We start from the raw sequence: 17,557 nt of genomic DNA, 5'->3' as shown, positions 1-17,557 counted from the left end.
ATTAGATCAGTTTTGGAATGAGACGAAGCCGTTCAGTTGTTGGGAGTCACTGACATATACTACTGTGCCTGTGCAACAATACTCTTATTTTGCTTGAAGATATTACTAAGAATATAAACTTCTATTCTTTTTTTATTGAGGATAATGTTGTTGCAGTCTGTTCAAATTCAATATCTATGGTTAAAGCACTGTCAGCAATTAACTGTTCAATAAATGTTAATACTGTTTGATACTAATACTAAGACTGTGTTTTAAATTTCATTTCCGTAAATGACCACATGTCATACTATACTCTATGGGGAGAAAGTAAAGTAGGAGTCTAAATATTGACTCAGTTTGTTTAAGTAAAGTTGACCAAGCACAAGGAAAATGGTGAATGCACAGGTTTGAAGACAAGGATACGGATAATTGGAGCAGCAGGGCAGGGGCTGCTCTGGGCAGGGGCTGCCCCGGGCAGGGGCTGCTCTGGGCAGAGGCTGCTCCGGACAGGGGCTGCTCTGGGCAGGGGCTGCCCCGGGCAGGGGCTGCTCTGGGCAGGGGCTGCCCCGGGCAGGGGCTGCTCTGGGCAGAGGCTGCTCCGGACAGGGGCTGCTCTGGGCAGGGGCGGCAACATGGAAAATAACTTTTGGATGCAGAGACTGCACGGAGTCAGATGCAGAAAGACCAGCAAACACACACACTCTAGCGGCGCAGAGAAGTAGACAGCCATGTCGTAAACAAGGGCTTTAAAAGAATGCACTGTCGAAATGACTCATCCATCCTCACGACCCTGAGAGACAGGTGTGTGTGTGTGTGTGTGTGTGGAGACAGGTGACAAAAGATTTGCTGCTAAAGATCAGCAGATACAAGAGAAATGACATCACTGTGCTGCGATGATGCTCAAAAAAGGTCGTGCACACGCAGGTGCGTGAATCTGAATTTACACAGATTTAGATTTAGTGCATGCTTCACAAGAACCGAGGAAACAAGATGGTGTGTGATTTTCTTTTGCAGAGAAATACCACATTTTGCAAACTCATATTTCTTTCAGGCACCATTTCTTTTTGACTGCTACGATTGAAAAAGGGCCAAGGACATCCATCTTGCCCATCTGTCTGAATCCAGTCACTCAGAATTTAAAGCTTCTACATTTCCAACCTTCCTGGCTCTGTTCCAACAGTGGAGAAACCAAGAGCTTAGAGGGACGAGAACAAGAGCAGAGCTCATTAGCAGCACAAACAGAAAAACAGCAGAACATACCCGACCAGTCACGTCCATGTATGTGTGTGTGTGCAAAACATTGTGTGTTCTTGACAGAAATATGTCGTGTCAGTGGGACAGAGATAATGTCACAGAGAGATAGTGTCAGTTTGTGTTTGTGCCCGTTGACGTTAAACTGAGAAACATGACTGTACTCGCCAGGTGGCTCCATGGCGAAACATCAGCTGTAGAACGTTGTTTATCAATGCGCCCATTACACACACACGCGCGCACACACAGCAGAAGACTCTGGCATGTGTGTCTGTTTGCTGCACAGATGCAGCCTTAGAAAATTAAAAGCTGTGAAAAAAAAGAGAGATGTGTCACTGAGTGACGTAATCCAGCGCTGACTAAAGTGGGTCAGGGCCAGAATTCATGAAACGGCAGGGTGCGGGCAGTTGGCGCAGAGATCAACAAAAGACATTTGTGACATCCGAGATTATGTTCCGTGAATCCATCCGTTTTCTCCTGCATTCCACCTTGATATCTAATCCCTATCTCCCATGTAATCTTATTCATTATCTGTTATTAAATACCATGTATTTTATATCAAGCTCATTTGCTTTTCATTGATATATCCAAAAAAAAAAAAAAAACCCAAAACAATACTGCTAAAAAGTAAAGCACCTAATACGAGTATTTCAGATGAACACAAGGGGTTTTAGTAAACCTGACCAAACTGTAGAACTGTCTAACCCACAGCGTTATTCTTCAACTCCTCCTTTTACCCCATTTGTCTATAAACAGCTTGGTCCCCATGGTTTCCATCCTTGGCCTTGGAATAGCATCCACACCAATGACTGGGTGGAAAATGGCCCTGCTGCAGTCCAACAGAGAGACTTCACGTGGACATTAACATGGACTTTATCCACAAACACACAGTGAAGGTGCAGTTTCTGTCCTTCTCACATAACACATAACGCTCAGAGGCACATTTAGACTTGAGGTTCTGTGTCTCGCCTGCTATTATCTTAAAGTCTGCATGTTCCATAAACGCAGATGGTCAATATTTATATCTTGGCAGTTAATGTGATTTGTAATAAAGCCTGTTGTTTAATATGTGCATCCTAGTGTTGAAAGAAACCTGTATATTTTCAACATCAGCTGTGTCACTTGGCGGAGGATACCTTGCATAATCACTAAAAGGATAATTAGTTACCAAGTACAGACCGGATGTTAAAAATCTAACATATGTGGCCATATTTTTTAAGTCCGTTTTTAACCTCTTCATATGCCGAGAATACCGTTTCAAGTGCTCTGCATAATGCACCATTCTACTGCAAACAACAAGGTCAGGCCAAACAACTTCCTCAAAACTAGACCGGCGTCCTGGTTGTTTTGTAAGTGACTGTTACACAGTCACACAGCCTTACCAACAGGATTTGTCCTCATCCATTAAGGTACTACATAGATCTGATTTTTTTTATGATCTTAAAACATGTCTTTCTTGTAGAAACTCCCACATTAACCCCAGTACCACAGACCATTAACACAGTAAAAGCATAACAAGAAGACAGCACTGTTCAGGCTGCAGTTCATAGCCACTGCCACCTGGCTCGCTGATCAAGCTGTGGAGTGATCCAACAAACAGATCGTGACAGCAGCAGTCCACCTGCAGAAAGCCATCAGTCATGTTTCTGTTCCAAAGCAGAAAACATGCTCAGGCTGCACTGGGCTTTTCCTCCTAACCAGGGGAGAAGTTCATTATATAACTCACATTGACTTTTACCACACAACCGGTCAATGTCAAATATCAGCTGACAAGGGGTTTGTATTGTGTTGACTTAATAGATGTGGGCCACATCCCTACACAAAAGGACGTTCATGTGGTTGACAGCTGACGTACAGTACCTGCATTGTCCACTAACTGTGGACAAGGGTCAAGCTAACATGGCTACATCCAGTCGTAGCTGTAGCTTGACTCAGATGTACACATAGATGTACTGTATGACTAAAAGTAGTAGTAGTTCTGCAGTACACCAATATAATGTTGTATACTGTTACACATAAATGATAAACCATTAAACCTTTAAAGATGATGTAAAAAAAATCTCAATCTGTACAAATATCAATTAAAATAAGCCATAGTGTTCACTGGATATGTCACCAATCTAATAATCAGCACCTAAAAGATGGCGGTTGGAACAGTATCCACAGTAGAGCCTGTGACCACATGTCAGTTCATGTATTAGTGCCTGTTTTTCAAGGATAAAGCTCTTTAAGTGATTAAGCTGCTGGCCAGACAACAACATAGAACCAACGTCCAGAGCTGAGCAGAACTGTCTGCCCACGGGAACGGTCATCTTTCTTTCTACACTTTTAGCAGATACTGCAGTAAGGAGAGAGAATAAAACATACAGTACGTAGGCTGGAAAATAAATAGATACTACATTTATATTTGTTCATGTATTAATTAAGACTGATTTAATTTTTATGTAAACCAACTTTTCTATAAAAAGACAAGCTTAAAAAACTCAAAGACAAATCAATAGGTAATATCTCTGGATTGATGATTACCCTGGTAATCAGCTCTTATCAGCAGTTTGTAAACTAGTATAAATCTGTGTGTCTATCCAGGAGATGGGCGGCTTTTAAAGGTGGGAGGATGGTACTCCTGAAAAACAGTTTACATAGTGTTTAAACTACTGTGCTCAGAAGAAGAGGAGGAGGATAAAGTAAAGATGGAAATGGTGCGTGGTGAGACAACAACACAAAGACAACCACACACACACACAAACCTACACAAAGCCCACATTTGGTGAGTCACTGATGAATCCATTTTCTGAAATTGACCAAGTAATATCAAGAAAAAAAACCCAACAACGTATAACTGGTGCCATCTAATGCCACGGTGGTAACTGATTTATAAATCTTCAAAGTTATTTACTCTACAAATCACCTTAATCCAAATACATTAACATTTCTTAGAGAATGTTTCCTCTGTCATCATCAACTGGGACAAAAATATTTTCTGTGCTGCTATGGGCAACCTGTGGCCTAGTGGTTATAGGAGGATGTTGGTGTGAATCCCAGCAAAGGCTGCTAGAATCAGTAAAACTACCCCGTTCCTTTGGTGCAGTGGAGTGCCCCCAATGCTCCTGTTTAAAGAATGTGTTAGATGCAACTCTGTTGTACAATGAAGTCTGTACAGTGTATACATGGCTGAATATAATATTGTGTACATTCTCGTCCTGCATTTTGAATAATAATAATAGCAAAATCACAACTTAAATTAAAATTTCTGAACCTAGAATTTTGGGTTTTCCCCCATTGTTGTTGTTGTTGTTGTTGTTCTCAAGCATTGGCTATTTAAAAAAAACAAACACAAAAAAAAAAAACACACCAATAAGTAAAGAGCTTGTTTGGACCTAAACAAGCACATCGCTGCCTTTATGACCAACATTTACAGTAAAGCAGTTTAATCAATAACTGTCACAACCTGCAGCACAACTGGAAATGACAGAGGCAGGACGGCCAAATGGATGGTCTAAATCTAACAAACACATAATAGCTGCTGCTCCCCACTGTGTCATAAAATCTGACAGAGCAGCCCTGCAGAACCTACTGTACTTAGTTGTACAGCTGACAAGTTAGAACAACAAATCAATGCTTGACAATACAATGTTTATGTACAGGAAAATGGGGTTAGATCTGGGCCAGTGTGACTGTCCCTCATGCTGTCACAACAGGGACACACAGACATTCCACAATACCATATACTGTAGGCTGTTCTGAGGTACTGTTGGGAGTCGAACAGGAAGTGCGGTTGTTTTTGCGCTGTAAATTGTGTCAAAAGACTGATGTTCCAACAAGGACAGGTTTTACCAGTCATCTACTTGAAGTGATGCCATCCTCGACACCACACGGAGGGCAATCGTTTATTCCAAAACAATGATGCAACAAAAGAAAATTAACAATACCTTCTTGATAACCCCCTCAAGGGAATGATCTTCCCAAGTTGGCCCAAATTCCTGTGGATCACATCTCCCTACTGGCTCCTAACAACCTACATGTAATCCCAGTTCTTGCTGGTTAAACTAGACCACTGACTCCACCCCTATCCAGTTCACACCCAGATTATAGGTTTCATCAGCTTTCGGCGAGGAAAGGAATGTGCGGGCTGCTGCTGATTCATTAAGACATTCAGAAAGACCTTGACTGCGTCTTCACCCAGGACTGCCACTGTTAGATGCCTATAGGCTACAAAAAGAAAAGGGGGAATGACATATGGAAAAGGGGTGGGGTGGGGGGGGGGCAAAAAAAGAGAGGGAGGGGATCTGAAGAAACCACAACGAAACACCAGCTCTGAACCTATATCGACTAAACACACCATCCATCCTAGTGTCGAGCTAACGCCCATGAGTGTAACCAAAGCTTATAAAAACCATAGGTTAACTGAGGTGGCACACACTGGCTCTGAGAAATCCCCACTCCACAGGGTTTACTGCGAACTTTTCTACTGTGGTGATTCACAATCTACAAAAAACAAATAAACGCTTCTTCAAAAATACTGACATGCTGCATGACGAGCTCTGACTCAAAAGTTGTTTTAAAAAATTTGATTGTCCAGAATAATTTCAACCAAAAAAAAAAAAAGACAAATTATTCACACTCATGGCTCGGGGAGAGTTCAGAGCTCTATTGATTTGCGTCAATTACACAGGGTCAGAGGGTTCCAACACCCTTATTCACAGTATGTAACAAACAGTATGACTCACTTCTTCTAATTAACAATATTCTGTAAGCATACGAGCACAGGAATAAACTGCAGGTTGTGTCTTCTCTAAACTCTCCCATTAAATGGAATATCAGGTCAGACTGGGTGGTTCGTTCTGGCTGGTTTTCACAAATAAGTTGTAATTGGTACCAAGAGTGAGTACACAAAGAATACAGGGAGTGGTGTACTTGGTTTCAAAGCCAAATATTAGTTTACATCCTGTTTTCTGATCAAGGCCATACAATTTGGCATTGATTTAATAGTATAACAAACATTTTCAAAAACAAATTCTAAAAAAAAAAAGTGTCCAAAAGTGGTCACAGCCTAAAAATGGTAAACTTCCTAAAAAGTAACTTCCTTTAAATGTGCGCAGCCTCCTTGAGAGGTGCCTGACACGACAGGTGCTGTGTGCCTTATATTTACCTTCTCTGAGGAGCAGTTTTGTCTCCGCTGCAGTTTTCTCTTTACACTGCTCCTCTTCCACCTCCTTCCCTGCTGATAAGGTGAAAATCAATGGCTTCTCTTTTCTGTGGAAGGTCTGATGTCTGCTAATGAAATCTTATCTGCTGTGACTCATCCATCTGTGGCTGCTAGGGGGACGATGACCCGAACAACCGAGTCTTCAGCTTCTTAAAGAGCATCTTATTTATCTCCATCACACTTATGGAACATACACACAGCCCTCTGCATTCATTTTACACTGATCAAAGTAAAAGTTAACATGAACAAAGATTTAAAATTTAATCTGATTTGTTCTAGAGTTTGAATTTTATCAGCTGGGCTTCTTGAATTAACCAGGTTAATTCAACTTATACAACTGTACAATTTGCACACATCGTGTTCATTTCAATAGTTTTTTTACACCTTAAACATGTGGTTATACTGTTGCTAACCTTCTGCTTTTATGTTCCCCTCAGTTTAGGTATACTTCCCAGTATTAGTTATACTAACTTGACCTTAATCAAATTAAAAGTCGATGTTATTTCCTACTCCTCTCTCAAAATCAACCTCCCTATTCTCCCCAAACAAGTACACATATCATCCGGACTAGTTATCAATCCAAACACTGCTAATCTCTTCCTGTAGTCGTGTTGTTGCTGAGTCACTGTGACCCACATTGATTGGAACTGACATCTCTATGCACAGTTAGCATAAATACATGCAAGGAGCTTTGGCTCTGCACAGCACAACTGTTAGGCGTTTCCACAAATGTATAAAATCCTAATCAATCTAATGGTTTAGGAGAAACCTGGAAAGAAAAACCAACAGTTGCCAGCATCCAGTCTTGTATTTCAGAGGTTATTTTTGCAGCTTCACCCGTCTTCCTCCCACAGACGGCTGGACACAACTATAGTTACACACCTGAACCGTAAGCTGAAATATTAATGCTATCATGTCAGCCTGCAGAGTAAGCATGCAAAGAGAATCAAGTGTCGAGCTAGAAATAACTAAAGGCCAAAACACGGTTCCAGTTGAACATAAATGAGTAAAGCAGAAACGTAACTTTGTTTATCAGCATCTGCAACTCACTGCAGAAAAATTACCTTTTCCTGCAGCTTAAGGCAAGGTATTCTGAGAAACACAGTACAAACACATCTCAGTTAGTGCACCAGTAGACACACAATGATCATGTGGGCTCAAGTTTGCCTCCAAAAACATAACCCAAATTTAATCAATGTGAGAGCAAAATTATTTCCTGTGGCGTTATCAATTAAGTAGAGTAAAAGCAGACAGAGCCAAGCACTGAGCATCAGCCTGGAGGCTGAATACAGAATGCAGAGAAATTAATTAATTAATATTATATGATCAAATAAATCCTTCCACCCCAGGGGCTTCCCTGCCACCACAACGTTAACTCCTACCATTTCAGAAAACCAAACGACCTCATTTGGACAATTATACAATTAACCCTGAGAAAGTAAAAAGGACTAATTCATTTAAAATGCATAGAAAAAAAAAAGCAACCAACCAAGACATTGGGATTTTATACTACACCTCTGACAGACTACTTCATAGTAGTTCCAAAATGACTATATATTTTTTTGACTAAACACACATCACGGTGAAACTAAAGCGATCGCTTAAGGAAACAGGTGGACACCATCAAGAGACTACTTCATCTTCCTCCCGGCCGGCACTCCATTACGCAAACTGTTTATCTGCATCTCAATCTCAGCCATTACATAAGCATGTGCATGTGTGTGTTCTTGCTTTCACAGGTTTGCGAAGACCATTTCTATTTCAGATAAAACGCTGACCATTTTTAAAGTCCTGGATTTGTTTTTACCATTATTCTTCGGGCTAGGGTTTGATGTCGGTTTATCCATGCCCTTGACATATCATCACAAAAACAAAGACAGTCCATTAGTTTGTAAAACCAAGTGCTACTGGGTTAAAGTTGAGTCTTAGAAAGAATTCATTAAATGAACAGAATAATAAACAAATCTGTTTGTGCTAGGGAGACTAAAAAGATATTTTCCTATTCAAATTTGTCACCATGTAAACAAAACCTTTTGGAGACGTCAATCACTGATAATCTTGTCTTACATTCCACATTGCTTTTACCTCAGTTGTGTAATATCTGAATGAAATGTACAATAATAATAGAATATTTATAAACCTTATGGGTTGGGATGACAAAAGTCAGTCTTGTCTTTTTATTCATTGTCTTAAAGGTGTTTAACAGGGAAGGACACTCAAGTTCTTCCTCAGCAAACTCCACAGCAACCGTGACTTTATGGTTGTAGCTCGTGCCCTTAGGTACAGTAGAGCTGGAACTGAAAAGGGTCTTTCCTAAAGTGTTTCCATAAAGTAGAAAGCAAAACGATTGGCAAACATGCTTCAAAAGCTGACGCAGTTGGACTGCTTTTTAGTTGAACTTTTCCCCCCGCCATTTTGACACATCAGCACTTGTGTTGAATTGAAATAATTGCTTTTTAGTTGAACTAAGGTTAATATGCCAAATCCAGGAAAACCACTTGTTAGCACTATCCTCTAGCTACAATTTTACCACATTTTTCCCCCGCCATTTTGACGCATCAGCACTTGTGTTGAATTGAAATAAACTGAAACAGGGAGCCTTAATTATTCAATCCACAAAACAGATTTCCAAGACTTGTGTATTCCAGTAGAAGCCAGTGCATCTTCTCACCACTCCATTACATGCTTGGCCTTGTGCTTGTTGATTCAAGCCTTGGCTGAATTTGCGTAGCCAGAGAAACTTAGGCCATGACGCTCCTAATGCACTGAGGAGTTTCTAGTCATGTTAATACAGAAGAGGAGGTGGAACTCCACAGTCAGTCACGTCAAACTTGTGGCTTTAACACTATAATCTAATCTTTATCGTATATTATAGTTAGTTATGCTATTTTGTTCCTCAAAGTTTTGAATTTCCAATGGGACTGTCATATAGAGATATGAATATTAATTAATGTACAATATATGATTTAAATGTAAATATTTTCCCTCAATGTAATGGTACAATGCAGCAGTGTTTTTTCTTTAAAAACAGCTTCGAAGATAGAACCAATAGTGTTTTTTTTCTTCTTTCAAAAAAAAAAAAAACAGCTTCGAAGATAGAACCAATAGTTTCAACAAAAATGTTACGGACCAGGATTAACGATATTAAAACAACACCAACCACAGCAAATGTCAACCAGACACTATAACAGCTTATGTAGCTCAGCAACTGCACAGACATGTCAACCTCCCAGTCATTGCCCAGGAAACCATACGTCAGCCTGTGGAGGTGAGACTACGAGGCTGTTGCTTCTCTTTTCTTTTTTTTTTTTTAACTGAGCTGACAGATGATATATGTTGTCTATGTGACCAATGCTCTTGTAAAGCTTCCTGTTGTAACAGGTTAATGCCTCGTCTGAGACACATCTGTAACGGTTAAGTGAGTTTTCCTTAGATAACATCAGCTTTATGAGGTTTAACTCCACACAGATAATGGTGTTTATAACCAACAGGGTTGTTGTCTGGACCAGAAATTATGACTGCACTTGTGCACATGTTGTTATCTTGAAACATGGGAATTGTAATATTGATGACAAACTTGATGGTAGTATATTACACTGCAGCCCCAGTGCGGGCTCTAGACGTGGACTCACACACTGGTTTCACCACTGGGATCTCAGCAGCATTTCTCATGATACTTTCATTACAACTCATTTAAAAGACAAGATCCTTTTTTTCCATGCTGTTATAAATGGACAAACTCAGCAGTTTAGGTCCTGCCTGTCTTTGAGCCATGAGCTGAATCTGACAGAGACTCAGGACCAAATGTTTGTTTTTTAATTGCTTTATAGGAAAACCAATGTAATTATATTTTCATACAGTAATTCAATAATTCGAAAAGTGTCTTAGGTTTACCATAATGACGGAAGCTAATAATGGTAATTTTATCATTTTGTATGAGGTTGGGTAACAAAACCATTCGAGGAATGCAGTAGAACCCAAACATACAGTATGGCCTCATGTCCTCCTTGCCCTCGCCTCTGCAGCATTCCAGTTAAAGACCTTATCTAGATTTTAGTCGGACAAACACTGCACTGCTTCTATGACAAGTGTGACTCTTACAGAAAGTAATGAGGATTAACAAGGCTAAATGTCTGTGAACTTAGCCACATGTAGCCACAGGAGTCTGCAGCGTTCACAACAGCCCACAGATTGTTGGATGGACACAACAACCCTTAAAGACAACAGAGCAAAGCCTGACTGACAGCATGTTAGTTTTGCTAAACTCATCTTTGTAGCAGCTCTGAGTTCTCATCATCCTGTTAGTGGTGCTGCAGGAAATGCCAAAGGGGAATTATAATCATAGAGGGCTTCCCCAAGAGAGCAAAAACATGTTCTACAATCTGAAGGCAAGATTGAAAGATATTTTGCATAAGAATATTTTAATCTAAAATTAGTAGGAATTGTGTCAAAAGCACTCTGAATGAAGTAATGGGAGGGGTTGAGGGTAGGGGGTGCATTTTCTCTGCCTACTGTACTTTGACTATGTTTTGTGTACGTCTTGTAGGGCTACCACAGCAAGGCAGTTTCAGATTGGATAAACAGCGTTATGTATAGTAATGCTGCACATCAGAGGATGAGGAGGAAAAACAAACAACTCTGCAGAAGAGTTGGTCAAGTAGTTAAAGCACAGCAGTATAATTAGCAAACAAAACCACAGTGAAACAGGAAGCAACACAATGTGTTACCATTGCACTTAGTGTTGGCCTCTTACAAAGCTGTTCTTGAAAAGCCACTGGTGCAGTTAACAATGTTTTGAACTTAACCAGTCTAAAAACATGGTGAGGTCACATCCTGTCACTTTCTGCAGGGCCTAAGACCACCACTACTCAATTTTTACATTTTCTTCACTAGCCAAGAAGCACTAGAACAACAAAATACTGACATCAGTTTTGTAGCTGTAGATTTACAATTACTTAGTGTTTACAATGAACATTTTGCATGTCCATGCCCTTCTCTGCATGCTAACACCACATGAAAAACCGTAAGTATATACAAAAGTTTTGGTCACATGGTGTTCAATTTTGTTGTTAGCTAACTCGCTAATACCTTACATTTGAACTAAAACCACCCTACATACTAACAGACAGGAAGAAGACAAATTTCCATGCAATCCTAGCACAGTCAGATGCACTGTGTATCTGGAAAGACAATCCATTCCTCTCCCAGGCATTCTAAAAATATATTGCTCCAACTATCTAAAATATTCTGTTCCTAGGAATTAACTATACCCCAGGATGAATCAGCAGTAATTCTGCTGCTGCTTTCTCTTTACATATTTACAGCACAATCTGAGTGAAGTATCTCATCAATGTGTAAAGTTTTTTTAAAAAATAAATCTGATAAATACTTTATTTATATAACATATATAACCGGTGGATTTAATCAATGACTGGTCTTGCACCAATAGCGTATGTCATATTCACACAGCCCTAGTGTGTGTACATGTGTGTGTAAGGGATAGAAATGAAGTAATCGCAGCAGCTCTTAAACCCTGTGAGTAACCTGTGAGGACAGTCGTGCTGCTATGGAGCTTTAAAAAGCAGCGCTAACGAGGATTAGCATCCAATTATAACACCTGACTGTAATCCTCCTATCACACAGTCAATGCTAAGCACACGCAAAGTTTCAAGCAAAGTTACCTAACAGTTTGGCTGACAAAATATTAGACAATGACATGAGGGACATCTTTTATAGGATTTTTCAGGATATGCCAGCGTGATATGAAAAAACAATTGTTAACAATTAACAGTTTTAATTTAAAATACTGTGATAAGATGTCCAGAAATTGACATTTACCAGGATTATAAAGAATAACTGTAAATGCCTAAGAAGTAAGTATTTATAAATGCAAAATGAATGTAAACATTTTCTGGTTTATGATTGCTCTGAAAATCCAGAATAACTTTGTGGACACATATCTGGAAGAACAAGTTCAAATCTGCCACAACAGATAGACTTAGAGACATGGTCAATGTTAAGATTTATATAGTATAATACTACTGAGAGAACTTTGATTCTAACACAACATAACACCAACCAACAACAAGGACAAAAACACCTAAGAAATGCGCAGGGGAAGACAAAAATGACAACACCGTCTATTCCTTTATGAACAAATAAAAAAAAAAAAAATCAAAGAGCAGGGGCTGATTCTGTAAGTACTATCTTTTTGTCTGCAGCAACTATTACATAATTCAGGCCTGATTCAGAAAGGTCACATGTTGTCGCTCTTGTCTGATTGTAATATCATCACTTGTTAAACATGTGATCCCAGGATGAAAGGTAAGAAATGAGAAAAACCATGAAAGGCATGGCTACATAGACGGACGGGTGGATAGAAAGATGGATGGATGAATGTTTTTTCGTGCCAGCTGCAGAGCTGTATGAGGATTCATCCCTCCATCCCTAGCCTTCCCCCAGTGATGTCATCAATTAAAGGGACACGACACTTAAACGTCAATTTTCATGTTCCGTCTCTACAGTCACAGAGACAAATATGGTTCAGACTGACACCATGTGAGAGCCAAAAAGAATGCAGGAACACATCCCAACAGCAGCTTAACAGGGAGGGAGATAATCGTGTGTGTGTACACATGTCTGTCTGTCTGGGTGTGTGTGTGTGTGTGTGTGTGAAGAAAGTGTTTCTGGGTGTATTATACAAAGACAATTTATACAAGTGAGCCAGCTGGGCACATAAGCCCTCCTGAACAATAAATCCAAATAATCCTTTACGATGGGAAGCAGAAGCAGGGGGCTAAGGGTCCGGAGGGGGGTTCTGAGACATATGCGCACACACTCACAAAAGGTACACATGGTTCAATTAGCCTCGCCATTGTGCCTCTGTGGACAGACATGCAGTGGCTGTGCCCTTTTCCTAGTAATAACACGCAAGTCCCTGGAATGTATGCACTGAAAATAGCATGGCAGCTAACGGTATCTGAACCTGGCAAGGAGACACACAGACATGTCTATGCATACTGTACATACAAACATGCATGCAATAGTCCGACACAGGACGAGCACTTAAAGGAGCATTACACTGAATAAAATTGAATTAAAAAGAACTCAGCTTACCTTCCATCATCTTTGCAGATTTGCATTCCTCTATCTCCAAGGATCCTGAAGTGAAAGGAGGTAGTCAGGGGAAGGGGAGATAGAGAAGAAGCCCCTGGTTAGCAGAGATACAGTAGATATGATGGGAAGCACAGCAGCTGTGTGTGTGTCTGTGGGGAAGGAGTGGCTAACGCCCTGGCTAACAGTGGTGTACGATGCCTGTCATAAGCCCAAGAGGAAGAGATGAAGGGAGATAGAGATGGAGTCAGAGAGAGAGAGAGAGAGAGAGAGAGTGAGAGATAGAGAGAGCACAGAGGGGGGGGGGGGCAGAGAGGGGAAGGGAGGAAGAGGGTCCTGGCCTGGTTAGCTGCCGATCAGAGCCTTAAGCCATGGATGCTCCAACTGTGCTGCTGCAGCTCTAACCTACACATCCAGCCTAAAGATGCTGAGAGGTGGGAAAAGGCTGAGTAGATGAATAAATAAATAAATAAATAAAGAGAGGAGGCAGGGTAAAGTGATGGAGAGAGGCGGGGTGACTCAAACAGGGAGGGTGGGTTTTGTTTGCCCGTGTGTGTGCATGTATGTTTAAGTGTGCGTGTGTGTGTTTGGGAAGGTTGGGTGGGGGGTTGGGGGTGTGGAGGGTGTTTGGCTGAGGTCACGAACGGCGTCAGCCAATCCCTGCGCGTCCTGGTGGAGTCACATGGCTCTTACAGCTTCAGTCTCCTGACAGTAATGTCCCAGCAGACAGCGCTGCCGTGTTAGTGACCTCTCTGTTTTTTCCTTCGACAAATAACTGTGCAAATGCACACATTTACATTTACTCTCTCACGCGCACACACACAAACAAGGAAAAAACGGACCTTTACAAACTACATAAAAAGAATACACACGCTACACAAACACACCTCCGTGCCCCCCCTCCTTCCCTCTTTCTCCATACCTTCTGTCAGTGCAGTGCTGCTGAGTCTAAACCGCCGGCCAGTGACATTAATGAAACACCGGAGGAGAGAATGACGTGCAGGTGTGCGACAACACGTCAGCGCTCATGCCGACCACCATCACACACACACACGCCACTGCTCTCACCGTTTGCACTGGTCTCTGTCTTCCTTCACAATGACTGTTCCTGCTGTTACTAACTGCCAGGCTGCGTCGGTTTGGTTTGTTTCGGTCGCGCTATCGTGTCTCCTCCTCTCACACTCCGCCCGCCTTCTCCTCCTCCACCTCCTCCTCCTCCCACTGCTCCTCCACCTCGTTGTCTCCCAGTCTATTTAAGACCTGCGATTTATTTCGAGCGTTGTCCGCGTTTTCCCACTACACCCGTGAGTGGCATCGATCCGTAATCGTCATGAAATTGCGACAACCAAACAACAACAGCATGTTACTGTAATACCCAACAAATCAAATTGAGATGGAAAATTAAAAAAGTTACAAACAAATATTGAAAAATAGTACCTTCATAACATCGTATACAGGGCCACGTGGTGTTGTTTAAATTAAAAATATAAATTAACAGAACACGTTCTCTAGAGGCAAAATGTGTTTTTAATTCGACTTGACATGCCGTTAGGCCAAAGTAATGGAACACAGAAATCGAACACCTTACAGTGATAAATAAATAACCTACAACTGAGTCTGTAGAGCACAGGGACAAAAAACTATTTCTTTTCAACGTAACCATAAATCAGTTGGTTATAAATCAACCAGACTGAACCAGGTGCTGCTAAATTGTCCCTGAATCATTCAGTGTCAGTCATTGTAGTCCTGATTTCTCAGCTTTTCTTCTTTTCTTTCACCTATTTTGTCAAGCTGCCGCCATTGTGGCTCATTGTATATTTCACCTCCTCCTTTTTTCACCCCTCTCTTTTTCATTGCCCAGCTCCTGTGTGTTTACAGCCAGCAGATGCTCCCAATGAGAGGATCCCCTCCCTTCAACCAGGCCCCATGATTGAACCCCCGTCCCTGTTGTTTCCCCCCATTCATCCCTCCTTGTGTTTGTGTTGACTTGCCATCCATTGGTTGCAAAACAAACGATATCTTTCACTCTACTGCCATCTAGTGTACAAAGGAGAACTCTAAACAACACTGCTAAATTCGAGGCATTGCAGCTTAAGGGGGTTACATATTGACTGTGAAGTATTGCACGTTAAATATTGTACGTGACGTGCCTTTCACGACCACGGTGATTTGGACTTTTACATATAAACATTCAGAAGCACGTGTTTGTGATTATCCAGCTGACTAATGATAGCCTGCCAGCTAGTGGAGGAGTGTAAAATAAGAGAGGAGGAACAAGAGCAGGAGGATTTGCTAAATAAAGTGTTTTGCTCATGAGCCCAGTTTTGTAGGTGTAGCTGAATAAGGATAAACAATAGTGTCTTTAAAATAAAGAGGAAAATCTAATTGAAGGCTAACATCTGCTGTGTGCTTCTGTCCCACGGATATTTCTGCCATTAATAATATTGTTCCTCCCTCTGAGGGTGAATCGAGCAGGTGTTGTGACACTTGCTCTTCTGTAGTATAGTATATAATATAACTTATACATATAATCATGTGTAATGTTTTGGGGAAATATGTAAATATATTTTATATTTAAATGGGATTTTTAAAATTAATTTATATGAATTGTTTTCTTTATACTATGAATCAAATAAAATAAATGCTTCAAGCTTCTTTTTTTAAAGCTTCATACATTGTATGACACAAAGTAACTTTACTGCGTTCAGACACACTGATAGTAATTCCCTATTAAACCGTCACTGTTAAAAAAAAAATGTCTATAATAGTAAATTGTTTGCACTGTAATGTGGCCTGGTTAGTGAAGGTGACTTAAAGAAAGTAAAATTGTTATTTGATTTTACATAAAAAATAATTCATCTTCTGTTAATTTGTGGTGTTGTTTCTGCCTCACAACTTTCTTCTTTACTCTCACATTTTACTTTTAAATGTAACGACAGTAAAACAATGTTTCGACATCAGAAAGAACACAGAGTGACGATGCAAACAGACAGACTCCGACCTATCCTTAGATATTGGTAGCAACACACACTGTGAAGGTTGACTGGAAAGTTGAAGGTGAAGAAATGACAAATCCCAGCAAACAAGCAGGACCCAGTGAGTGAAAGCTAGTTTAGGCTCACGTCTTCTTCTCTGTGCTGAGATGTCATCAGTATAGAGGTCAAGAAAGGTGTTCCATCTACTGTACCTGCAATGATGCGAAACCAGCCCGTACACAGCTCCTCAGCCATTAATGGCTCTCTCCATGGAGCCCGTGCCCTCGCTCCAGCCCGTCAGCGGGATGAGACGTGAGAAAAACAAACAGAAGACAGAGGCAGTCTGGTGAAAAAAAAAAAAAAGGAGAGGAGGGAAACGAATGTGACCAGTAACCTAGGATGCTGCCTGAAAGACTTGCTCAGAGGACACACACAGATGCAGACACCTGCCCACACTGTGCATTTACAAGTGTCCACATATAGACTGGTGTAGAATACCAATGTGGATAACCACAAGTGCAGACAAATTGGAAAATGAAGGTCAACTCCCCCTCGTCTTTGTCAGCGTGGTATTCGTTACCATCCAATCTTGACCAAAATGTTCAGCTTAGAACGTGAAAATGTCATTCACAGCTTCTTCCTCCATCAGGGGTCGCCACAGCCTCTACATGATAATGAATTTAATTCATTCACATGAAGCAAAAAAAGCCGATAAGGTTCTGCATTTCCGCCTGACAAGAATTCTAAATATACTCTTAAAATAAATCCAAAGGTCTTACTTATGAAATATTAAAATATTTCAGAGGTAAAAAAAAAAGCCATTTAAAATTATAACGGTTTTGGAAAAGCTGTATGATACACATAAACAGAAATTAACTACATTAACAGCTTGTTGTTGACGATGTCTTGCCATTTGGCTAGCTCAGTTTAAACCACAAACCTACAGCAAGAATCGAATAACTCTTTAACAAACAACTCTCGGTACACACGTATGTACTAAACTGTTGTCACGGGGCTATTAAAACACAACTAT

At 40.7% G+C, this 17,557-nt stretch overlaps 1 protein-coding gene across 10 annotated transcripts in view; it reads right to left on the bottom strand.

The window, feature by feature from the left end:
* Positions 1-17,557, bottom strand: part of sgip1a (SH3GL interacting endocytic adaptor 1a) — a 42,061-nt gene that overhangs the window by 19,723 nt on the left and 4,781 nt on the right. The window contains exons 2-3 of one of the 10 annotated variants that reach the window (XM_025066085.1): positions 16,737-17,188; positions 13,553-13,597 (exon numbers count right to left, since the gene is read on the bottom strand). In XM_025066085.1, the coding sequence (XP_024921853.1) occupies positions 13,553-13,597; positions 16,737-16,779 (88 nt within the window). In that variant the 5' untranslated portion in view covers positions 16,780-17,188. Of the gene's footprint in view, positions 1-13,552; positions 13,598-14,471; positions 14,994-16,736; positions 17,528-17,557 lie in introns of those variants that run through there. The other 9 variants (XM_025066100.1, XM_025066089.1, XM_025066094.1 and 6 more) reach the window with 9 other exon arrangements.

Source organism: Cynoglossus semilaevis, chromosome 2 (genome assembly GCF_000523025.1).
Source record: "Cynoglossus semilaevis isolate Cse_v1.0 chromosome 2, Cse_v1.0, whole genome shotgun sequence".
NCBI classification, from domain to species: Eukaryota; Metazoa; Chordata; class Actinopteri; order Pleuronectiformes; family Cynoglossidae; genus Cynoglossus; species Cynoglossus semilaevis.
The sequence above is the reverse complement of the archived record's forward strand: the minus strand, read 5'-3'. Positions and strand labels throughout refer to the sequence as shown.